Raw genomic sequence first — 20643 nt, forward strand, 5'->3', positions numbered from 1 at the left:
TGCATGCATAAAAAAGACAGGGAGGTGGACTGTGTTTTAAAGGGGAAAAAAGTCCCTTGATCTCATGAAGCCCTGAACTCTTATATTCCATTTATAGCTCTAGCTAGAATGACATCCCCCTTGATTATCGGGCTGTCCAATCCAGCTGCATGTGTCAGGACTGTATGAGGCACTAAGTGAAATATATATATGCCCTTACAGGGTTTAGCACATCGGGTCCACCTCCAGGGTACAGGCTGTAGCTCATTCTGACCACTGCTCCTCTCCCAGGAATCACTTGTTAAGTGGTTTTTGTTTGGGGTTTTTTTTTTTTTAGAGTTGTTTTTTTTTTAGGGCACTTTTACTTTCCAATTTAAGCAACACAAAATGGCACCAAAGAAGGACGTAAAGAAACCAGCGGCGGCCGCGGCACCGGCGCCCGCGCCAGCACCAGCACCAGCAGCACCAGCCAAGCCCAAAGAACCTGCCATCGACCTCAAGAGCATCAAGGTAAAGGGGGGAGCACGGCCTGAGGGGCCCAGGGGACAGGGAGCACAGTCCTGGCTGAGAGCTGCTCGGAAGGCTGGCCTGGGCTTGGTTCCGGTCTGGGGACTGCAGGGCAATGAATGAGGAACCTCAGCCCGTGGATTTGCTGAGCTGCCCCAGCTTTGGAGTGTTTCAGCAGCTGGAGGGTGTAAGGCATGGTGCATGATTTAACAAAGAGTGAAGCCTGGGATGACAAATGTTGGAGTGTGGACCTCAGAACTTTTTACTCAATTGGTACCAGTCTCACCTGTTTGGTAAAGATAAATTTAAAATAAACACACAACAAAAAAAAAAAAAATACCCTAAAGTAGGTCCATGAGGACACGCACAGGATTACTGAAACATGAAATACAATGTTTTCCCATTGCAGTGCATGAAACCCCATCTTTTGTAGTTTAAAATTCTTTTCCAAATTTTTGAACCACCTGATGACCCTTTGATCATGTGGTTTGGGATCAATATAACTTATTTTTAAAAGAAACAAAATAGTTTTAAAAAGAGAGATTTGGCAGTTTTGCCTGTTTTCTTTTCATTTGCACTGTACAACAGACATTGGTGAGACCATGAGCAAGAAAGCCATGGATGGAAGCATTTCAACTGATTTCCTCTCATCCTTATATGTTTGCTGAGAATTTATAATTTGCTGCAAATTGAAAGCAACAAAGAGAAGGAGTCTTTTGAAGGTTTCCTTCTGACTGCGCTGTCATTTGTTCTCAAAATATCTTTAGATTTTGCATGCCAACCAACATCACTGACTGTTGCCCTCACCCTTTGAAGAAAACTCCTCCATTTTGGGAGATTCTTTACTTAGGAAAGAGGAGAGGCAAGCTAAGCAGTTAAGAGATGAAGAGACAGACTAGTTTCTCTGAGTAGGACTATAAATAGTTATTCTGTACCTACCTGGCAAGCTGATTGGTCCCAGGACCAATTTGCTAAATTCTACATAAAGAATCATGCCTACTATGGGTAAAAAAAACGACAAAGACTACTAATAAGATTTATACATGATGAATTGTATTTCAGATACCTTAACACATATAGTCCTGACATGTTAAGCCATTTACTGAAACTTCTCCAAGTTTACTTTAATTTTCCCCATCTATAGTTAGTATTTTTCTAAAAATGTATGTATCTTCTCATAAGATTGAAGCTGAAGCCATTGACAAGAGGAAAAAAAAAAGGCATTTTGAAATATTTAGAATTTTGAAGAATAGATGAAAAACCCACTAGTTTTGAGCATACTGTCTGACAATTAGATTAGGCCTCACATTGTACTAGATGATGGGGAATCAAGCTAGATTTCCTGCTAAATAGCTAAATATGATTTGATAGCTTTCTATCTCCAGTAAACAGAAGAAAATAGAATTTTGAACTCCATTGAACCTAGCTAATCTATCTTTGTATAAACAATAATATATAATCAGCTAAAAAATGTCAAATTGCACTCTGAGGCATCTTTGCAGTTCACTCACTTACCCAAAGGAAATAGCAGCAAGAAATATGCACTGGTAGAACAGAGAGAACTCTCCAGATTTTGTCATATTCAGACTGATAAAAAAAAGATAGAATTTAGGGAGACTTTCTTTTGACAGATAACAGACAAAATATTTTCTGCTGGGGTCCCAACCAACCACCATGGATGGTTACCCCTTTTCCCAATTTGAGAGCTCAGGCAGTGAAGGGAAAGAATTCCAGGTTATAAGTAATTTGTCTAGGATATGTGGCAGAGTCAGGAATGAGTTTTCTGAGTCTTAGCCCAGTCTCTCAATTATTTCTCTGTACTTCCATTCAATTACCAAAGTCTCAGCATGGTGAAAGTTACATCACCATTTCCAGCACAACTTTGGAGGCGGGGAGTACTTAAAAACTAAGGTTTTGTCTGGGGCTCAGTGAATAATCCTGACCTAGGGCTCTTTACAGTGATTTACCAGACATGGAGGCAAAACCCACAGCACTTTAAAAAAGGGGATTCACTGGGCTGTGCTTCCCTCCTCAGGGAATTCGCAGCCATGGCAGAGCTTGCTGCTTGAGAGAGGTGACTGGGAATGTCAGGCTACACTGCCATGATGATTTGGGGAGCCACACAGCAGGAAAACACACAGAAAGGCTTTTTTAGCTTTTATAGACACATCCAAGCCCCGTGTTACAGATAAGGGGAGAGCTGCCCGACCATGAGCCAAATAAGCCACATTTGGCTGTGCACTTCATTCTTAGTTGGCATTATAAGTCATAGTATCTTCCAAAACAAAGATGGTGGTTTACAAACATGAGTAGTGATTCTTTTGGTGGTACCTTCCCACTCAGATGCCCTTCTTGGCCCATCTTCAGGGATTCTGGTTTTCTGGACTTTTTGGAGTGCATATTTTGCAACCTTGTGTGCTTTTTCCCCTCCTTCCTTAAGAGAGCTCAAGCTGGGTTTGTCTATCACCATCAGAAGCTGTGATAAAGTTGTGACAGACCATTGACTCTTCTCTGTTCTTCACTGATCTCTTTAAATTAACCAAATTGGAGCAAATATTTGGTGATTTGCTAGTGCCAACAGCACCTAATATAAAATGTTCTATTTCACAGCAACAGCTATTGACTATAAAACTGAGTAACAGGAATACTGGTAGACTCAAATCTCTCAACTCAGCCCTTTTACAGCTCACCTTGGGCTACAGTATAACAACCATAGAAAGAAAATGAAGGCAGGGATGAAGAACTTGCTTTTTAATGGAAATGTGAAGACCTATTTCCTTCTACTCAGGGAACAACTTAATCTTTGCACAAGCCTTTCCAGACCATATGTGTATTTCCAATTTTCCTTATTACTAATATGTCTTGGATTTGTATAGGCACAAAAGTTAAAAATTAAATAATAACTGAGAAGAGAACAGGGCAGTGGAAAGAGCTGAGAGCCATCACTAGGAACCAACCATTATTAAAATCAAAATTACCATATAGATAATTTTTCTTAAGAGACCCTCAAGAATTCTGCAATTAAAACTGTGGTCAAGTACTCTCCTAAAAACACAGCTTATGTGTTTTATCAACCTTCTTCTCCCACACAAGCCTGAGTGAGGAGAAATGTTTAACTCATGAGAAGCACTACTGGGGATCTATTTCTGCAACAACTGGGATGAAACATGAATGATGCAGATGTCTCATGCTTGGTTTTGCAACTAAGGCAGTGGGAAATGGATGAATTTCCCATTGCACAAATCTGTATAACTTAGTTCCTCTTACCAACAAGAAAAGTATGCTGTTTTTTTGGTGGAAATCTAAGGGTCCTTCCCAGCCCTTGGACAGAGCCCAGGCTCATAAAATCAACTAGGATGTTTTGGGATGCAAATGCTGAAGATGCTGAGGCTGCCACTCTGCAGATGGTGATCTGGATGTGTCCTGACCTGGTGTCACAATAGGTCCTTTACTTCAAGGATACAGCTGGGTATCTTCTCTGGAGTACAGACAGAGATTGGGCAAGTGTCCACACTGGAAATGAGATTAGGGGTACACAAGGCTTCCTATGCCTGTATTTTCAAGAATCAGATACCATGACATCAATTATGCCATGCTCAACTGCAGATCAGCCACCCAAATGTGTAGAAGAAAAACAATTAAAAGCTACCAACTAGTAAAAACTTGCTAAAATCTTGTGTAACTGTGTGATGCATGATGATGATGATGCCTGTTGCATGGATTGTTTCTAACTGCAGAGCTCTTAAGGCAGTAAAAAGTGTTTCTCCAAGCATCCTTATTTCTTGTTACATTCACCACTTGAGTAGGTCATCTCTGAAGAGATATTACTTTGGATATAACCAGAAAGAGAGAGAGAAACTCACTAAAATGCACTGACAGAAAGCTCCTGGGCTAGAGGGCAAGCAGCACTGCAAATGTCAGCTGAAGCACTTGGAGAGCTGTTGAGCTGCAGACAAACTCCACATGAAGCTGTGAGAGCAGGAATGTCAACAGTGGCTTTGCTCAAGAGTGCTAAGGGCTTTTTTTATGAGACAGCAGGTTTTTACTTGAAACTTTGGGCTCAGGTCTTCAAATTGTGCCTGATTTATCTCCAGCTGTGACTCCAGAAGGATTCCTTAGGATGAGTGATCTGCTGGACAAGGTCACCAGTCCCAAGCGTCCTTACAGGTAGGAAGGGGACAAATGTCAATATGAATTCAGACTTAAGAGATGTAAAGGTGCCTCTCTGATGCCATCCAGACCAGCTTCCTGCTACTGCTTTGACCCAGCACCATCCAGGATCCAGCTCAGAACAGCCCCAGCCCCTGGCTCTGTGGACCTCACCACTGACATGTCACAGCCCATGCTGCTGCCCAACCCAGGACAGGCAAGGCACAGCACAAAGGTGTCCCAGGAGAGGCCAACTGGAAACAACACACAAAAACCACAGCTTAGTTTTGTTTACAAAGCTTTCAGAAGAATTTTGCCTTCCTAAACTGCTGCTAAGCAAGGAGCCCATCAAAAGTAGAGACTACCCAGATATATTAGTAGACATTTTTCCTTAATGTTGCTAACTGGAAAATTTGTTTGAAAAATAATTATTTTTTTTTAAATTTAAACAAGATCCATTCTCAGTAATTCACTGCTTTAGCAGCATTTAAAAAAGAATACTTGTAGCCTTTGGATGCTCTGGTGAATGGCAGACTTTGGTAGAAACAGTGGAAAGCAAATTACACAAAATGTAACATTTTAAGAGCTCACAGGGTAACTCCAAGTGTTAACAGGAATTATGTGGCAGAACCCTAGACCCATCAAAACAACCCCACAATATTTCTAATATATAGTTTTAAGTCCCTTTAGACCACAGAGATGTTGTAAAAGATAGTAATAAGACACCTGAGTTAATCTTACATAAGGCAAGAAGAAGGTGACAAATTTAGCCAATGACAAGCAGAGAAAGAAGTTGTCGGTAAGGGGATCTGAAACAAGCAACCTGGAAATTTGCCCTTGTTTCACTAAGACTTTATTACATCTTATACCCAGTGCCAAGAAGCACTTTCAGCTGGCTGGTTTACCACAGAGCACTTAAATGTCAAGTAGCAAGGGTTTAAATTGCATTAATACTCTAGCAGTGCCACTGGGAGGCATGTTAAAACAAGAAATCCCTCCAAAAGCAGGGCTCCAGAGCCTCACATCTTGTCTATCCCCTTGATTATGCACATTGCAGCACAAAAGCAATTAGAAATGGGACATGTTTACAAATGAGCCCAGCTGAAGGCACTTTGCCCCCTGAAGCTGGAGAAATGTGATCAAGAGTGCAGCAAGAGCACGGATCACAGCCAGACATTTCAGAAGGGCACGTTAGTTAAACGTCAAGGCTCATCCAAAAGTTTCTGCACAGCTGCAAAGTAACTGTGACGGTTTAAAAGGCTATAAACTGGAAAGTGACACAAAATGCTTAGGAAAAAGGTCAAGTCAATCTGCAGTCAAGTCATTTAAACTCAGAGATATTTCTGAAGTAGTCTTTCAAATCTCAGAATATCTCACACATGCAATTTTTTCTCCTGTATTAATGGGGGTTGTTTTTATTCTTTCAATTGTGTTTCTAGGCAGCTCTGTTCTCAAAACAGACCTCAGTTTCTCAACAGCTCTTCTTCTTCTAATGTTTCTCTGCCTCATACAACAGGAAGCTAAATCCATCAATCTCTTAATTCTTACTTAATTGAGAAGCAGCCTCTCTAAAACCTGTGGCATTGATTGCACAAGTTATGGAACTGAGGTGAGGGATGGGAAAAGGCCAACCTGCTTTTCAGAGGGCTTTAGAAACTGTGTAATCCTGAACTCAGTGATGTGTACTAGAAAAGATGTGTAGCTGTATTAATCAAGGAGCAGACATTAATAGTGAGCAGGTATCATATAAACTACTGTAGGCACAATCCTATCTTAACCTAATTTAAAAAAAAATTTCAAACCCTCCAGTCATGAATAGAAGGCTAAATTACAATGAGTATCCTAGGAGAATCTCAAATTTTCTCCTCTCTGATTTTCCAAGATATCCTGTATGTCTTAGTCTCTTTTAAAGAGACAGCACCTTGAAATAGCTGATAATTCTCTAATAAACTCCTAAGATTATCTACTTCATTCATGCAAAAGGTAACAAACAAATGGAGTCGTTTAATGCTTTAACTCCCAGCAGCACCTTCTCCCAGGGTTTTCCATCCTGTCCAGACCTCTCCTGAGTTACAGGGAGCAGAAGGCAGCTGCCCCTCAGCACTGATCCCCCTTAGCACAGCTGTGCTCAGTCTCAGTGCCCACCAGCCTAAAGAGGTGAGCACAGCATCACACTGCAAAGCTTGGGGCCCTAAGGCACAGAAACCAATGATTTGTGGGGAATCAGGAACTTTGTTAATAATTTGGAAATTTTTGTGGATTGAGTCTCCATTTAGCTGGTGAAAAAGAGTTGCATACAACCCCATTGGCCCCACCCATTAACTGGGACCTGTTCAAAATATCTCTGGCAACAGAATTACTAGAAAGTAGTCACAGACAATGCAAAGAAAAAACAAATTAAAAAACCAAACTCAAAACACACTACCTTTTTCTTTGGCACAGATAGCCCTCTGGATAACAACTCTGCCCATAGGGCTACATGAAATTAGAGAAATCCAAGTAGCTCTGGTCTTTCCATGGGTTGCAGTTGCTTCAACCTTTCATTCTTTTTGCTAGGGGTGGGGCATTCAGTTTTTGTTAAACTGAGCTCCCTGAAATATCCAAATCATCCCTAAAGCCTCAAGACTCAGTGTCCTCTGACAATGCAGAGAACACTGCCAGGATCAGAGCAAAGACCAGGTCACTGCAAAATACTTTTTTGTCCCTTTTGAGTTTTCTGAAAGCTCCTTTTAGAATTGGAAATCTCACCTTTATTTTCTTTTAAAGAATGCTTGAAATTTTTTTCATCTAGGCCATTTTGTAGCTGCCCTTACTGAAAGCAAGCACATTTTAACCCCCTCAACAGCTCTATTGTCTTAGAGCAGATTCTTAATTTAAGTGAATCAACATGCCCATGCTAAAATATTCCTCCCAGTAAAACTCTGTCTAGTGAGATGTTATTCAAGTATCAGCATTAAAATGAAGGGCTGATACAGTGCCCTAATTTTTCCTCATCTAAACTCTGAGCCAAACTCCCATATGGTCAAAAGACAATCAGCTTATATGTAGATCCCTGTCAGCTGATAATATTTGATAGCCAATTGAAGCCAGATAACTAATCCAGGTATCTGGTTTTTATGCCCAAGACAAGTGCACTGCAATTATTTTCTGCTTGTCACCTTTTGGAATGAGTTTTGTTGTAGCCAAACATAAAACCTGCCTGTTCAAGAGAAGGAGTCTAAGTTTTCCCTAAAACAAAACCAAAAAACCAAACCAAAAAAAAACCCAAAACAAAAACAAATCTAAAAATTCAAATCTGTTTTCAGGGGAACATTTCCTAGTTGCCAGCACTGGAGAACAAGATGCTGAAGGCAGAAGGAAAATTCCACAAAAAGCAATGTACTCCATTGACCTAGACACCATTTCAGTGTTTCAAAAGCTCCTCTATTAATGCATGGGGACTGATGGCCAAGGTCTTGAGGATTTTTCTCACTCACCTGAATTCCAGCCCTAGCCAGTGTAAATCAGGAACTCTGCACTGTGCTAAACCTGTCAGCAAACCCAGGGCAAAACCATCAGCCCCCTTTCTATGCAGCCACACCTGATTGTGGCTACACCATTGTGAACACATCCCTGCAAAACATTTTTGCTATTACAAATAGCAAAAAAACATCAAAACCCAGCAACAACCCAACCAAAAGCAAAAAATTGTCAGCAGAGCTTTTTTCATACTCAGTATATTTCCAGATATTTCTAAAAAATTGCAAATAATTTGTTTGAACAGAGCATTTTCCAGCTACAACGGCAAGCTCAGAAAAATCTTTGCAGTTGCATCTTTTTTTCTTTTCTAATAGGAAGTAGGAGGCTAGTATCTCAAATCCACCTAATTTGATTGCTCAGTTTTGTAACAACAGTAAAATAATCTGATTGGATTTGATTCTCTCATTCAGAGTATTCAACATACTGAAAACACAGTGGTGGAGGTTATGCTTCTCTTCAGGAGAAGAGCAAGCTACAGGGAGGGTTTTCCTCACTAATCACATTTCATCTTTAGACAGCCAGGAACAGTGACTTCTTAGCAGGAGCAACCAATAGAAACTAAAAGGGGGGATTTGAGTTCAGAACTGGGAGTCTGCTGTTGTCACACAACTATTCCCACCCTGATTCATGACACTCTTGATCTTGTTGAGGCAACAGGGAATGGAAGAAGCTTGGAGCAAAGTTTGCCAATCCTTTTACAAGTCATAACTTCCATTGAGATATTTCACCTGGTCTTGGGGGATGCTGCATGGTGGGCCTTGGTCTTTGCTACTTAAAGAAACTGCAGCTTCCACCTCCTGCTCTCTGTCTGCAGGCCCCCCATGACCACCCTGCAACCCAAAAAGCAGGTACACCTTTCCCCACTGTGAACAGCCATGCCTCCAGTTCACAAAGGCTTTTGGGGTCCTTAGCTTCTATCACAGCTTCTCCTTTGCCTCAGCCTCACAAACACCTGAGCAGCACCACATCTGTACACACCTGGGAGCTCCAAACCCAGCACCCTGGTGCCCTGCCTACCCAAGCCCCAGAGGATAAGCATCCTAGAGATCCCAGGCTCCTATGAATACAGACTTCCCACTGCCCTGCAGGGTACATCTACACATCAGCCACTAACTTCATACAATTGGTTCCAAACTGGCAGATAATTTTTCCATTTAAAATGTTAAAAATTTGGGAAACATGGTCAGAGTGTGCAGAGGAAGAGCTTCCCAGAAGGATTGTCAGGTTCTCTGTTGACAGATAACTTTTCTGCTCAGTGTCAACAACTTGAGCAGACAGGCAGCAGTACTACTCATGTTGGGCACTGGATTATCCATGGAAGGGGTTGAGCAAAGCCCAGCTAAGATATGAGGACCATTCAGCTGCATCTCACCCATCCTGCAAGCCACGTGTGGAACCAGCCAGCCCCTCACCCTCACTGCTCCTGACTCTACAGCTCATCAGAGAAGTAGAATCCTTCCCTATAAGGAAGTCTTGGTAGGTCTGGACAAGGAATATCTCCTCCTGATGGTATGGACCCAGAAAGTGCTGACATGAATCAAACTTATTGCTTGTCACTCCCTGCCCCTCTTCAGCCTCCTAAAAATAGCCATCATAAGGTGTCTATCAAGACATGGATCCTCCTGTCACTTTGCCCTAAGAAAGCTAAAGAACTCGCCAAGGGGAGGGACCTCTTCCTTCTGACACCTAATCCAGGCAATGCCGTCAGCACTGCCGGATAAATAAGGGGAAGAAAGGCAAGGGAAGCAGGACCACTCTCAAGACCTCCCAGCTAATCCTTCCTGCTGTCTGCTGCTCTGCATTTCCAACTCAACCATGGTGGGTGCACTGCAATAGCTAGCAGCCAGCCAGTGTAGTTTACAGGAGGAGTAAATAGGGCTTCTTGCCCATGTTAGGTCTTGGAGGGTGGGGGATGGACAGTTCAGGAGACAGTTTAGGTTTGCTTGGTTTTCCTGTTAAAACCTAAAGGTTTTCCAGTTAGCCTCCAGTTCTGAACCAGGCAACAGTAGTGGTGCAGCTCCCACAGGTTCTGACAGAAGGGTTACAATTTCCTAAGCTTTTTAATCAAATGCAACCAGCTGAAGTGGTGAGGAAAAAATCATATTTTATATTAATAAATATCATATATTAGTACTGTGTGAAACAGCGTGCAATCAAAAACTAATTTGAGACATAAATTTTAAGGGAATAATTTAATTTCTATGTTAATAAAAAACAGCTGGTTATTTAGAAATATTACTTCAAATTGTATAACTAAAATGGATCTATGGTAAAACAGTAAATGGACCTGATGGTAATTAATTAGGGTTTCTTTTAGTTAAGAGATTTTCTATTTTTGTTACTTCTTGCCACAGCTCTGTCTTTTCCTAGGATACAGATTTTAAGGAAAACTTTAAGAATAGACTTGCTGGTGTATTTTTATGCAGGAAGTTGCTAGATTAGGTTGCTATGGCCTAACTACATTAGGCAAGACACAAGTGAAAGCCTCAGGTACTCGGTGCTATTTACTTTCTCTCAGTGCATTTTCAGCAGTACTAGTTCTTTTTTTTCTCTCTCTTTTTCTCCCCAACTGCAGTCCTTCTCTGCTGATGAAATCAATGGTAAGTGAAATCAAAGTTAAACTTTACCAGGGGGAAGGAGGGGGAGCAAAATGGCTACCAAATGCTAAATATTCACTAGCCTTAAGAGCTCTTTTGCTATCTGCATTACTTCTGCACATTTGACAGGCCACTTTTTTGCTCTTCTGGAAGATGACTCATGGATTGAGCTGGATGCTTTAGAAAACACACAGGTTCTCCCCCAGCCCCCCTTCCTAAGCTATTTTTTGTGATTGATTTCCTTCCAACAGATCGAGTTCTCCAAGGAGCAGCAGGATGGTAAGTTACAAGAGAGCTGATACCTTTTACATGTGTGTGGGTTCCAAAAGAGCTGCAGGCTCTTTTTAAGAAATTAACTTTTGTAAAACAATGAGCTCAGATTTCCTCTGATATAAATCACCACACTCTTGACTTCAGAGCAGTGATGACTTATGCTGAACAAGAAGGTGACTGTAGATCTACATGTAATTTATCTGGATGTTTGTTTACATGCTGTGTGAACTGAGAAGTTTATGCCATGATACAAAGAGAAAAAATACTGTCTCTACTTACTGAACATTCTTCACTTGTGCTCCTGTTCTGGCTCTTCACAAGGATGCTGAAAATAAGTCTTGAACTTGACAGTCCCAGGGGAAATAGGCAGAAGGAAAGCAACAGAAGGAGGAAGTGGGCTGAAAATTCAACTTAGCTGCAGTGACTTTGCAATCTCACATGAACAGAAGATGCAAGAGTTCTGTATGTCACTTTTGCCAGGAGGTGTTCTGGAGGCTGTTTTACTGTAAAAATATTCTTTTTAAGCATGGAAAGAGTCAGCAAATAAGTGACTTGTGCAAATTGCTGCTTACACAATGGTGTGGATATGCTGCACTTCTTGAGCATCTTGCTATATTCTTTGATTTACAAGCAGCTTCCAAATTTTTGGTTTCAGTCTTCTAGAACGAGACATAAAACCTGACATGAACAATAATTCTTACTGAAGCCCTAGAAATTTAATTTTAAGTGTTTCAAATAGGCTAAGAGATGCATTTGGGCTATATTAAGTAGAGTTTTAAAATGTAAAAAAATCAGTAGCACATACAGTAGACTGAAGAAAGTGTTTAGAAAGGAAGATAGAAGGATTTCCTAGAAATTCAGAGGGAGTGGAATAGCTAGAAACAGGTCTTGAGAGAGCCCTAAACTTTGTGAAGATGAGCCTGCTTTCGGTATCTCCATCAAAGCAATAAGGAGAGGTACAGTGCAGCAAGTGAGAAAATGCTCTTCTTGCAGTCCAAACTCTCTTGGTCACAAAAAAAGTCATTTGGACTCTTTCTTACTTCTTGATTCTGAAAATTTTACAAAAGGATTGCATGGGTTCATGGAAAAATGTCCTCAATTCAAAGCTGCTGGCAATATTTTGAAAGCAAAATATTTCTTTCAGCTTCCCTATGCATTTCAGATCATCCAGGTGCTGTAACTTTACAATGGCTGAACCAAGCAGCAGAGCAAATTCAAACTACTTGAGAGAGGGAGAATTTCCCAGGAGCAGATATGCCCACCCTCAGTAACTATTTCTATCTGCACAGGCTTGTGCCCCAGCAGCTGGGTAGTACCATCCTCAGACAGACTTTGAACATGGTTGCTCCAGCAGAGCTATAAACTAGGACTGGCCCTTAAAAAAATAAAAATAAAAACTTCAAAATAAAAACTTCAAAATAAGAACCCACAGCAAAGATATATTGCAGTGAAATGCATGCCTGAGAGACAAAAATCAATCAGTCCTTTTCTCCAAGCTGGGGAGCTGTGTTCAGAACCCAGTGAACATAAATCTTGATGGGATTTACAAAATGGAGAAACTCTCCTGATGGCTTTGCTGTTAGCACACTGGCATTGTTTTATACCTCACTGCAGCTAAATGTCATTGATTTAGCAGATGAAAGATCAGATCATACAATATAAATCACTACAGCTCCACCCATCTCAGCTGCTGGAGCTGATATCTGGAAGCTCTGCACTGGTCCAGAAGGCCATAATTTCATACCCTGCAATGAAAGCTGGAAGGAAAGAGAGTTAGCAGCAAAGGGTTATAGGTGTCTCACATGAGACAGTAAGAGGATTAGTTTCAGATGTATTAGATTACAGCCTAGCAGGCTGACACTGTGGATCAGCACTTTTACTGGGTGCCAGCAACAGCTCCATGGTGGTACAAGGAAGAATAAAGCAAAAGCATAAATACCTCTGCATCACGTCCCCAGCACAAGATGAATGAAGACATGATCTGAAATGTGGCTTCTTACTCCTAAACCTGCCCCAGAGCAGAATGAACATGGCACAGGGTGTGGAACGCAAAGCCTGTGTGGCTGCTGGATGAGAATCATGGCCAAGAAAAAGACATTTTACTCAGTTTACTTGGAGCTCAAGCACAGCATCATCAGACACTGCAGTGCAGAAGAGATCAACAGCACAAACCAAGATGCTTGTGGCATTTGTGGGGTTCAAAGACAGCTTTTTAGCCACACAGTTGTCCTTTGTCCCCTCCTCTTTTTTTAAAGCCACAATTCTTCATTCAAATTCTCTAAAAAGCCAAAAAATAGAGTAATATGATTGACATGGAACTTCTCAACAGAAGATGAAGGCTGGTGATGCAATGAAGGCAACTACCTGTGCTGATTTTTGTAGGAGAAATGCCTGCACCCAGAGGTCTTGTCCAACAAGGAGAAATAAGTGAACACTGATCACTTGGCAGCACTGAAAGAAGTAAAGTGAAGTCACAAAGTGAACACACTGGAAAGGCACAGGAAAAAGCACCACATGAGTAATTCCACTGGAAAAATGGAATATTCATGCATCTGTAAGAAGCAGGGACAAACTACAAAGAATAGATAAAAAGAGGGAACAAACATGTTTGGAAATCACACTGTAAGGCATTTTTAAGGGAAAACAGCAGTAAAAGCATTTGAAATCCACCTTCAAGTTTCTTTTTAGCACTGTGTAGTTGAGGTGCTGGGATTGCAGGCAGAACCCACTGAAGCAGGCAAAGGTTTTGCACTGCCAGGCTCTTGAGAGTCCCAGTTCTCTGGAGAGATAAGGTGGAGTGGATAACAACATTTTACCATCTGCTGTTATATCATGTGAAGGAACCTGTTCTTGAATGACACTGTTGGTAGAGAACTTATCTTTCCCTGTCCTTGAAATAGATACAGGGTCAATCAAAAAGCTATTGATGGCTATTACAGCCAGGAAAGACATGAAAGGTAGATATAAAAGTTTAAAAATAGTGAAACCAAAATGTCAGAGGGGAGGAGTTTTTCTTGGGACTATGGGCCAAAGATTCCCCTGGCTAACTCCCCTGGAGTCAGTGGAACAGTGCCAGGAGACAGCAGGCTCACATCTTTGTCAGCAGGGAGCTGCCTGGCTCAATGTTGCTCTTCTCTTGCAGACTTCAAGGAGGCCTTCCTCCTCTTTGACAGGACTGGTGATGCCAAGATCACCCTCAGCCAGGTTGGCGATATCATCCGGGCACTGGGGCAGAACCCGACAAATGCAGAGGTCAACAAAATTCTGGGGAACCCCAGCAAAGAGGGTAAGTGCCCTGCAGTCCTTTGGGCTGCTCCTGAGATTGGGAACAGCCATCAGGCAACAGCAAGAGTCACAGCAGGAGAGAGGGGAGCTTGTGCTCTGCTGGGGAGCAACAATACATGGTATTTCACTCATTCCTTTGGAGGAGAATGATGCTGATGGGGAATAGAGGAAAACCTGCTTAAAACATGGAGAATTCTCTGTAAGGACTGTTTTGGTGTCAACTCAGTGTAGGTATAGCACACACTCATTACCCACAGTCCATTAGAGCCCCAGCCTTTGCTTGGAGATCTGTGGGTCCATTTCTAACAACTTTCAGTCCTTCCACTGCAAGGACTTCTGCAGAAGCCAAGACATTCCCTAGGACTGGAAACCCACCTGAATTTCAGCTGACTGGAATGATCTACCCAAAGCCCCTACAAACATGGGCACACGAAAGCATACATTGGTAATGTATTACTGGAGCCATTATTAAATTATTTTTCCTCCCTTTCAGAGATTAAAAAAAAGGGAGGAAAAAATACTATAGTCCCCTCATTTTAACAAGGACCTAGAAGCAGGTGATCCCCAATTCCAGTCATACAGGCTAAATTATATTCACATCCTCTGGCCTGGTAAAGACAATTCTGAGGAACTATTCAGGAAGTTTTGGTACCAGCAGGAAGCATTGAGCACTAACACAGAGGTGAAATCATACCAGGACTTTCAGTGATTCCAGCAAAAACTGACAATGACTTTGATATAGCTGCATAGTAAAATAGGTTTTGTAATAACTGTGTAGTGAAAAATACCTGCCCATATACGTCCATCTATTATATTTTGATGCTGCCCAGATGAAGGCTGGCAATGGAAAAATCCAGAGGGAGGAAGAAAGAATTAAAAAAAATATTATTTTATTTAGCAGCCTTGAACCCCCAAAACAAATGAAAATGAGAAACACTTGGGGAAGTTCTCACTGAGGACTACAAATTTTGGCTCATGAGAGGAAAGGGATGGACTAAACTCGGGGGGTCTTAAACCTCCATTGTGGACATGCCCAAATTTACTACTGACAACCCTCAACTATGTACTTTCCTAGTTCTACTTAGTTTATCCTTTTGCTAATAGGCTCTGCCACCACATCCAAGAGACCCTGAAGAGGTCAGTAACATGTGAGCAACCTCAGCATCTTGTCTAAGTCCCCTCATCCCTCTCTGGTTACCTTTTCTTCATTGCTGGGGCTCAAGATTTTTGTTTGACTGTATTCTACAGTTCCCTCACTCCCCAAATTTTTTCAAAGATTAACTCATGCAGCAAATTTCATTTCTGAAAGAAAAATAAAGCATACAAATGTATGTGAGAAGGATCGTGGATGTGAAAACTAAATCATAGGATAAGAGAATCCAGATTCTGCAAAGGAACTACCAACTTCTGAGGCAAAGACTAAAGGCTACAAAGAGCTGTGAAAAGCTCTCCCACATTTGAGGGCAAATATGCCTAAGGAATACACTTACAAACACCTAGCATGTAACAACTGGTGGTTTTTTCCCAGAGATGAATGCCAAGAAGATTACTTTTGAGGAGTTCCTGCCCATGCTGCAAGCAGCTGCCAACAACAAGGAACAGGGCACCTTTGAAGACTTCGTTGAAGGTCTGCGTGTCTTTGACAAGGAAGGCAATGGCACAGTCATGGGCGCTGAGCTCCGCCACGTGCTGGCTACTCTGGGTAAGGATCATCCTCTCTGCAAGCACTTCAGAGCTGCTGCTCTTTGGAGGCATGAGAGAGGAAGGAAAGGTAGCCCAAACAGTTTGAAGAGGTAGGAGGATACCAAGTCAGACAAGACTTTGGGTTTCCTAACTGTGAATCCACAAAGAAAGCAAAGACAGCTTTGGGGTTCCCACTAAAGACCAAAGGAAATGGCTATGACATGTAAATTCAGACAAGATGTTAATAGTGACTGTTATTTGATGAATAGAGAGAAAAGTCTGTGCATCTCAGTGACCTAACACAAATGGACAAAAGTAGAGGATTTTCTGTACAGAAATTTCTTTACTCTGTAGGAATAACTAGAATCCCTAGGCATATATGTCTCTGTCTTCTAAAGAAAGTTAAAATTCATTAAGCTCATGTCCTATATAGGTGTTTTTTCACTAACTCAGAAAATAAGAAAAGCCTTTGGAAAAGCTGTAGGTTTCAGCCTCAGTTCTGTGTGGAAGAATGAAACGAGTTCTCTCCACTCCCAGGTGAGAAGATGACAGAAGAAGAAGTAGACGAGCTCATGAAAGGTCAGGAGGACTCAAATGGCTGCATCAACTATGAGGGTAGGTGCAAGAGCTTCACACTCATCCTACATTTCTCCTTTCTCTTACAGTTTCACTACAGTGGGCTTTTGGCTTCTCAGGCAGATCAGACAAAGCCCCAGCTGAGTTAGGTCAAAGGCCTTGTGTGTGAGAACAGGCGTGGCAATGTGCTCATCCTGCAGCCACACCATGCCAAAGGCCCCATTCAGCCACAGCACAGGAGGCTGTTCTGGTCAACACCAAATCTCTGGACTCTGGCTTTCTGCAGAGCAGTTGCAGTGATTGTATCCAATAGCTACTGTCTTATCACAGTTAAACAACAGAACTTGATTTGTGCAACATTAAACAATTAAAACTTTCTATCACTGTATCAGATCAAATCCAACTAGGTACAGATTATTAATGCTATCAGCTCACAACAGCTCTAAATTTTAGAGTTATTTCCCAAAGTAACATTTGCTGCTCTTTCTAACTAGCATATCTGTATTTTTCCACAGCATTTGTAAAGCACATCCTGTCAGTCTAAGAGGAATTCTCCAGGTACCAAATGGTATGTTCTTCTCATTTGTACACTTCACTTCATCTGCTTGCTATCCATAAAGGCTTCTATAGACCCATGGCCAACAGAGGCTACAAAACCATGCCACCAACATTTCCCCAACAATATGAAAAGAAAAAATGAGACTTTCGTCCAAAAGCAAAGATAGCTGGGCTGCAGGTTCCTTGCTCTTGTTCACAGCCCTGTTACTCACTGGAGTTCAGTAGATTTTTCAAACACAATGAAAATTGACAACCTGAGACATTTATCCTACAAGCACAGTTGAGATTGTTTTTAAATGGAAATCAAAGCAACACCTTCCAATAATTTGTAGATTTCTAATAAGACAGAGTGGCCTGAATACTCACATGAGCTACTTGAGAACAAAAAAATCTTCAAACAAAATAATCATCTGAAGAAGAATATTGTCACAGAAGAATATTGATCAATAGCCAAAAGAGGGCTTCAAAAGTACCCAATTATTTAGCACTTCTCCTACAAGCAGGGGAAAACAAAAACAACAACCCCTCCCTGCCCCATAGCCTTTATATGTCACTTTTTTGTCCAGAGGTTGGGGGGAAAACCCAAAAAAATCACAAAAAACAAACAGCAAAACAGCAGCTGTCTTTAAAATGCAAACAAACTTTTGTGGGTTTATGTGAACTGTCAGTTATTCTATCCAAGGAAATACACATTCCCAACTGTATGAAACAAACACTCAAAACAGAAATCAAGGGCTCAGTTTGCCATTTTGCAATTGTTTCTTCAGCTAACATTGACTTCATATACAACTTTCCCATTCCTTCTCAGAACAAGCCAAAATTAGAAAGACCAGATGGCACTCAAGATTTGCCTGAAATTCTTGCTCAGTCTGTCACCATCAACATGGAAACTGCATAGAACTGGATGATAAGACTCCAACCCTACCATTTTTTTACCAGCACATCCATGGATATCATCTTTGGTCATTGAAAAAACCACATGGTGGGTTTTCTTGCTTTTTCCAAAGCAAACTACATGGAATAAACTCTACCATCCAGGGTCCATCCATCCCAACCATCTATTTCCATGTTATTTGCATTGAAACAATGTAATTTATTGGGAAAATAAAACATCCATAAATCCTTGTGGTCACTTTGAGGTTATGAAGTCTTTTTTTTTTTCCCATTTGTTCAAACCCACTCAAAACAGCATTCAGCAGTTAATTCATTTTCCCTGTACATTACATACCACAAAATAAAGTTTTATAAAAAGTATAAATATGGACATTTCCAGTATAACTTGACTTGATCTTAATGAAAAATTCTTTGGGGTCTAGGAAGAGGAATAATTAATTAGGACATTATCACCAGCATCATTTTTGGGAGAAGAAGACCTGGTATCTGTTGTCAGAACATCTCCAAAGATGGTAAGATCCAAAACTTGGAAGGATGGCCTTGCTGCAGGGGACTGTGCAGAGCCACTTTTCCCAGCCAAATCTCCTCTGTACTGTTGCAACAGCAGGTAAGCAGCACTCTCAGGAAAGAATCCTCCCTGCTGCCTTTATTTACAGCTTTAGGGACAAATAGAAAGAGCAATCAGAAGTTACAGACACTCTGTAACTGGGAACAGGCCCAGCACCAGGCAAGAAGAGGCCAACTACCCCTGCTGCAGCAAAACTGAGAATAGCCATTGCTCAGGGAAGTATTGTTACATCCCTGCCCTTAAATAAAGAGAGCTCCTCTCTCTTCCTTAAGTGTTCATGAAACTTCTTTAATCCCCATCTGGGTATCAGCCTGTTCTATTAAAATCCTACCTTGCCTTATTGAGCTGCTATGCACGAAATGGCCATAAGTCAAGTGCCAACAGGTGCAGGGGGGGTGGCTGGCACCAGAATAAACCACAGCCGCTCAAACAACAGCTGTCCCTTCTCTGAGGCTTCCCAAAGAATCTCCATTTAAACCCTCACCATGCTGGCACACAGGGCTAAATGAACCTGGGAATTCCACCCTGCCCAGAGACTTCTGCCAGCAGATTGCTTACAAAGGGTTGGGGTTGCTCCACTCAAAATGCAAAAAAAAACCCTGGATGGAAGAAAGAAGTAAAAAGGAGTTATTAAACTTCATCCTGAAAGGGAAATTTTTAAAAATGCAGGATACATGAGCAGACTCAAAACATCCTCAGCATCCTGCCTATACACTCATGCTCCAGGCAGTTTCTCTTTCTAAGAAATTGTGGTTCTCAGCTGGGAAAGGAAAAACTGAAAACCAAACCAACATTTCATATATATATACACATTTATATTTATGTGCTGTCAGCCTCTTTTTCACACTGCATTGACAGAAGGTCACAGAACCTGCCTAGTCCAAGGCTGGACAAGGCCCTAAAGGAAAGGCTGAATTTTCCATCACAGGTTTTTTTGGGAATTGCAAGCTTTACTAAGTTCTAAAATATTTGGGGCTCAGGCAACTAACAAAGTCAGATGACTTCTCACCATCATAGAAGCAGTTTTTAAACAGTTTTAAAAATGACAAGTTTTAATCTCACTCGTTTTTAAAAACTCACATTCAAGTTTTTTTTTAAAACAAAATGCAGATTATGGGACATAATGAGGCTGTCAGTATTTATCTGGATTCTAATTGCAAAGAATCAAGGTAATACTAATTATACTACTCTCACTCCTCAAAAATTAAAGTACAAGTAATTGTTGCAGTCAAAACTGATGAAAAAAAGAGAATACTCCTTTCCTATTAAACTGAGGCCGAGTCTCAGAGTATTTCATAGAGCTGTACAGGCAGTGGATTTTTATGCTATCCAAAGGTTTTAGCAATTTTAAAATATTTCTGCCCTAAATTGACATAAATATCAGGAAAAAATGTTCACATTCTCATAAGATCTTAACTCAGTCATTTATAAAGAAAAGCAAATACTTTAAATACTACTAACCTCTTTCAGCTAGTGACAGCTTCTACATAAACCCTTTTTATTCATCCATTTTGAAAATGAAGAAACAAGATGAATTGGAAACCTAATGAAAAGGGATTTTGGGGGCTTTTTTGAGAAACACACAAAACTGTATTAAAATCAGCTTTGATTAATCAGTAAGTCCCATTGAAATCATACCAAATCTGAAGGCACAGTATGGAAATGCATAAACAGCTTTGGTGCCTCATCTGTAGGAGAGCAGAGAAACCTCTTACTTTGCCTCAAAACCATTTAAAGGTTGGTCTTTTTTCAACCTACTGCCTCCATACTAATAAAACAAACATCACTCAGAGCTTTGTTCCTGGAGAGTGCTCCTCACAAAAGGCTGCTTGCTCTTACATTTTTTGTTCACCTAAGGAAATAAATACTCTGCACAACCAACCCCTCCAAGAGTGACTGAAGGCCCCAACAGCTGAGGAAGGAAAGGCAGCCTGCATCTGTTCAGGCTCTGAACAGAAAAAGCAATTCTCAGTCTCTGTCATCTGATCCCTCTTGCCATCACTACACTTGCTTTGTATTTTAAATAGAACATGGTTAATGAACATACTTTCCACT

The 20643-nt window shown here is 41.1% G+C and overlaps 1 protein-coding gene across 2 annotated transcripts; it reads left to right on the forward strand.

The window, feature by feature from the left end:
• The first annotated feature begins 214 nt into the window (after window positions 1-214).
• On the forward strand, window positions 215-18258 carry MYL1 (myosin light chain 1). Of its 2 annotated transcripts, none has more exons than XM_005486887.2 (7): window positions 215-489; window positions 11003-11030; window positions 14167-14310; window positions 15838-16011; window positions 16530-16607; window positions 17084-17136; window positions 17935-18258. In XM_005486887.2, the coding sequence occupies exons 1-6, from the start codon at window positions 367-369 to the stop codon at window positions 17110-17112; spliced, it is 576 nt and encodes a 191-aa protein (XP_005486944.1). In that variant the 5' UTR covers window positions 215-366; the 3' UTR covers window positions 17113-17136; window positions 17935-18258. The 2 variants fall into 2 exon arrangements, with proteins under 2 accessions (XP_005486944.1, XP_005486946.1); XM_005486889.3 differs by lacking the exons at window positions 215-489; window positions 11003-11030 and adding exons at window positions 9839-9972; window positions 10730-10754.
• The last annotated feature ends 2385 nt before the right edge of the window (window positions 18259-20643 follow it).

The sequence above is a fragment of the Zonotrichia albicollis genome, chromosome 10 (assembly GCF_047830755.1).
Source record: "Zonotrichia albicollis isolate bZonAlb1 chromosome 10, bZonAlb1.hap1, whole genome shotgun sequence".
Lineage (NCBI taxonomy): Eukaryota > Metazoa > Chordata > Aves > Passeriformes > Passerellidae > Zonotrichia > Zonotrichia albicollis.

Coding starts and splice junctions, on each gene's coding strand:
- MYL1 (XM_005486887.2), top strand. CDS start 367: ATGGCACCAAAGAAGGACGTAAAGAAACCAGCGGCGGCCGCGGCACCG. Junction 16,012..16,529: donor CCACGTGCTGGCTACTCTGG/GTAAGGATCATC, acceptor CTCCACTCCCAG/GTGAGAAGATGACAGAAGAA. Junction 16,608..17,083: donor TGGCTGCATCAACTATGAGG/GTAGGTGCAAGA, acceptor ATTTTTCCACAG/CATTTGTAAAGCACATCCTG.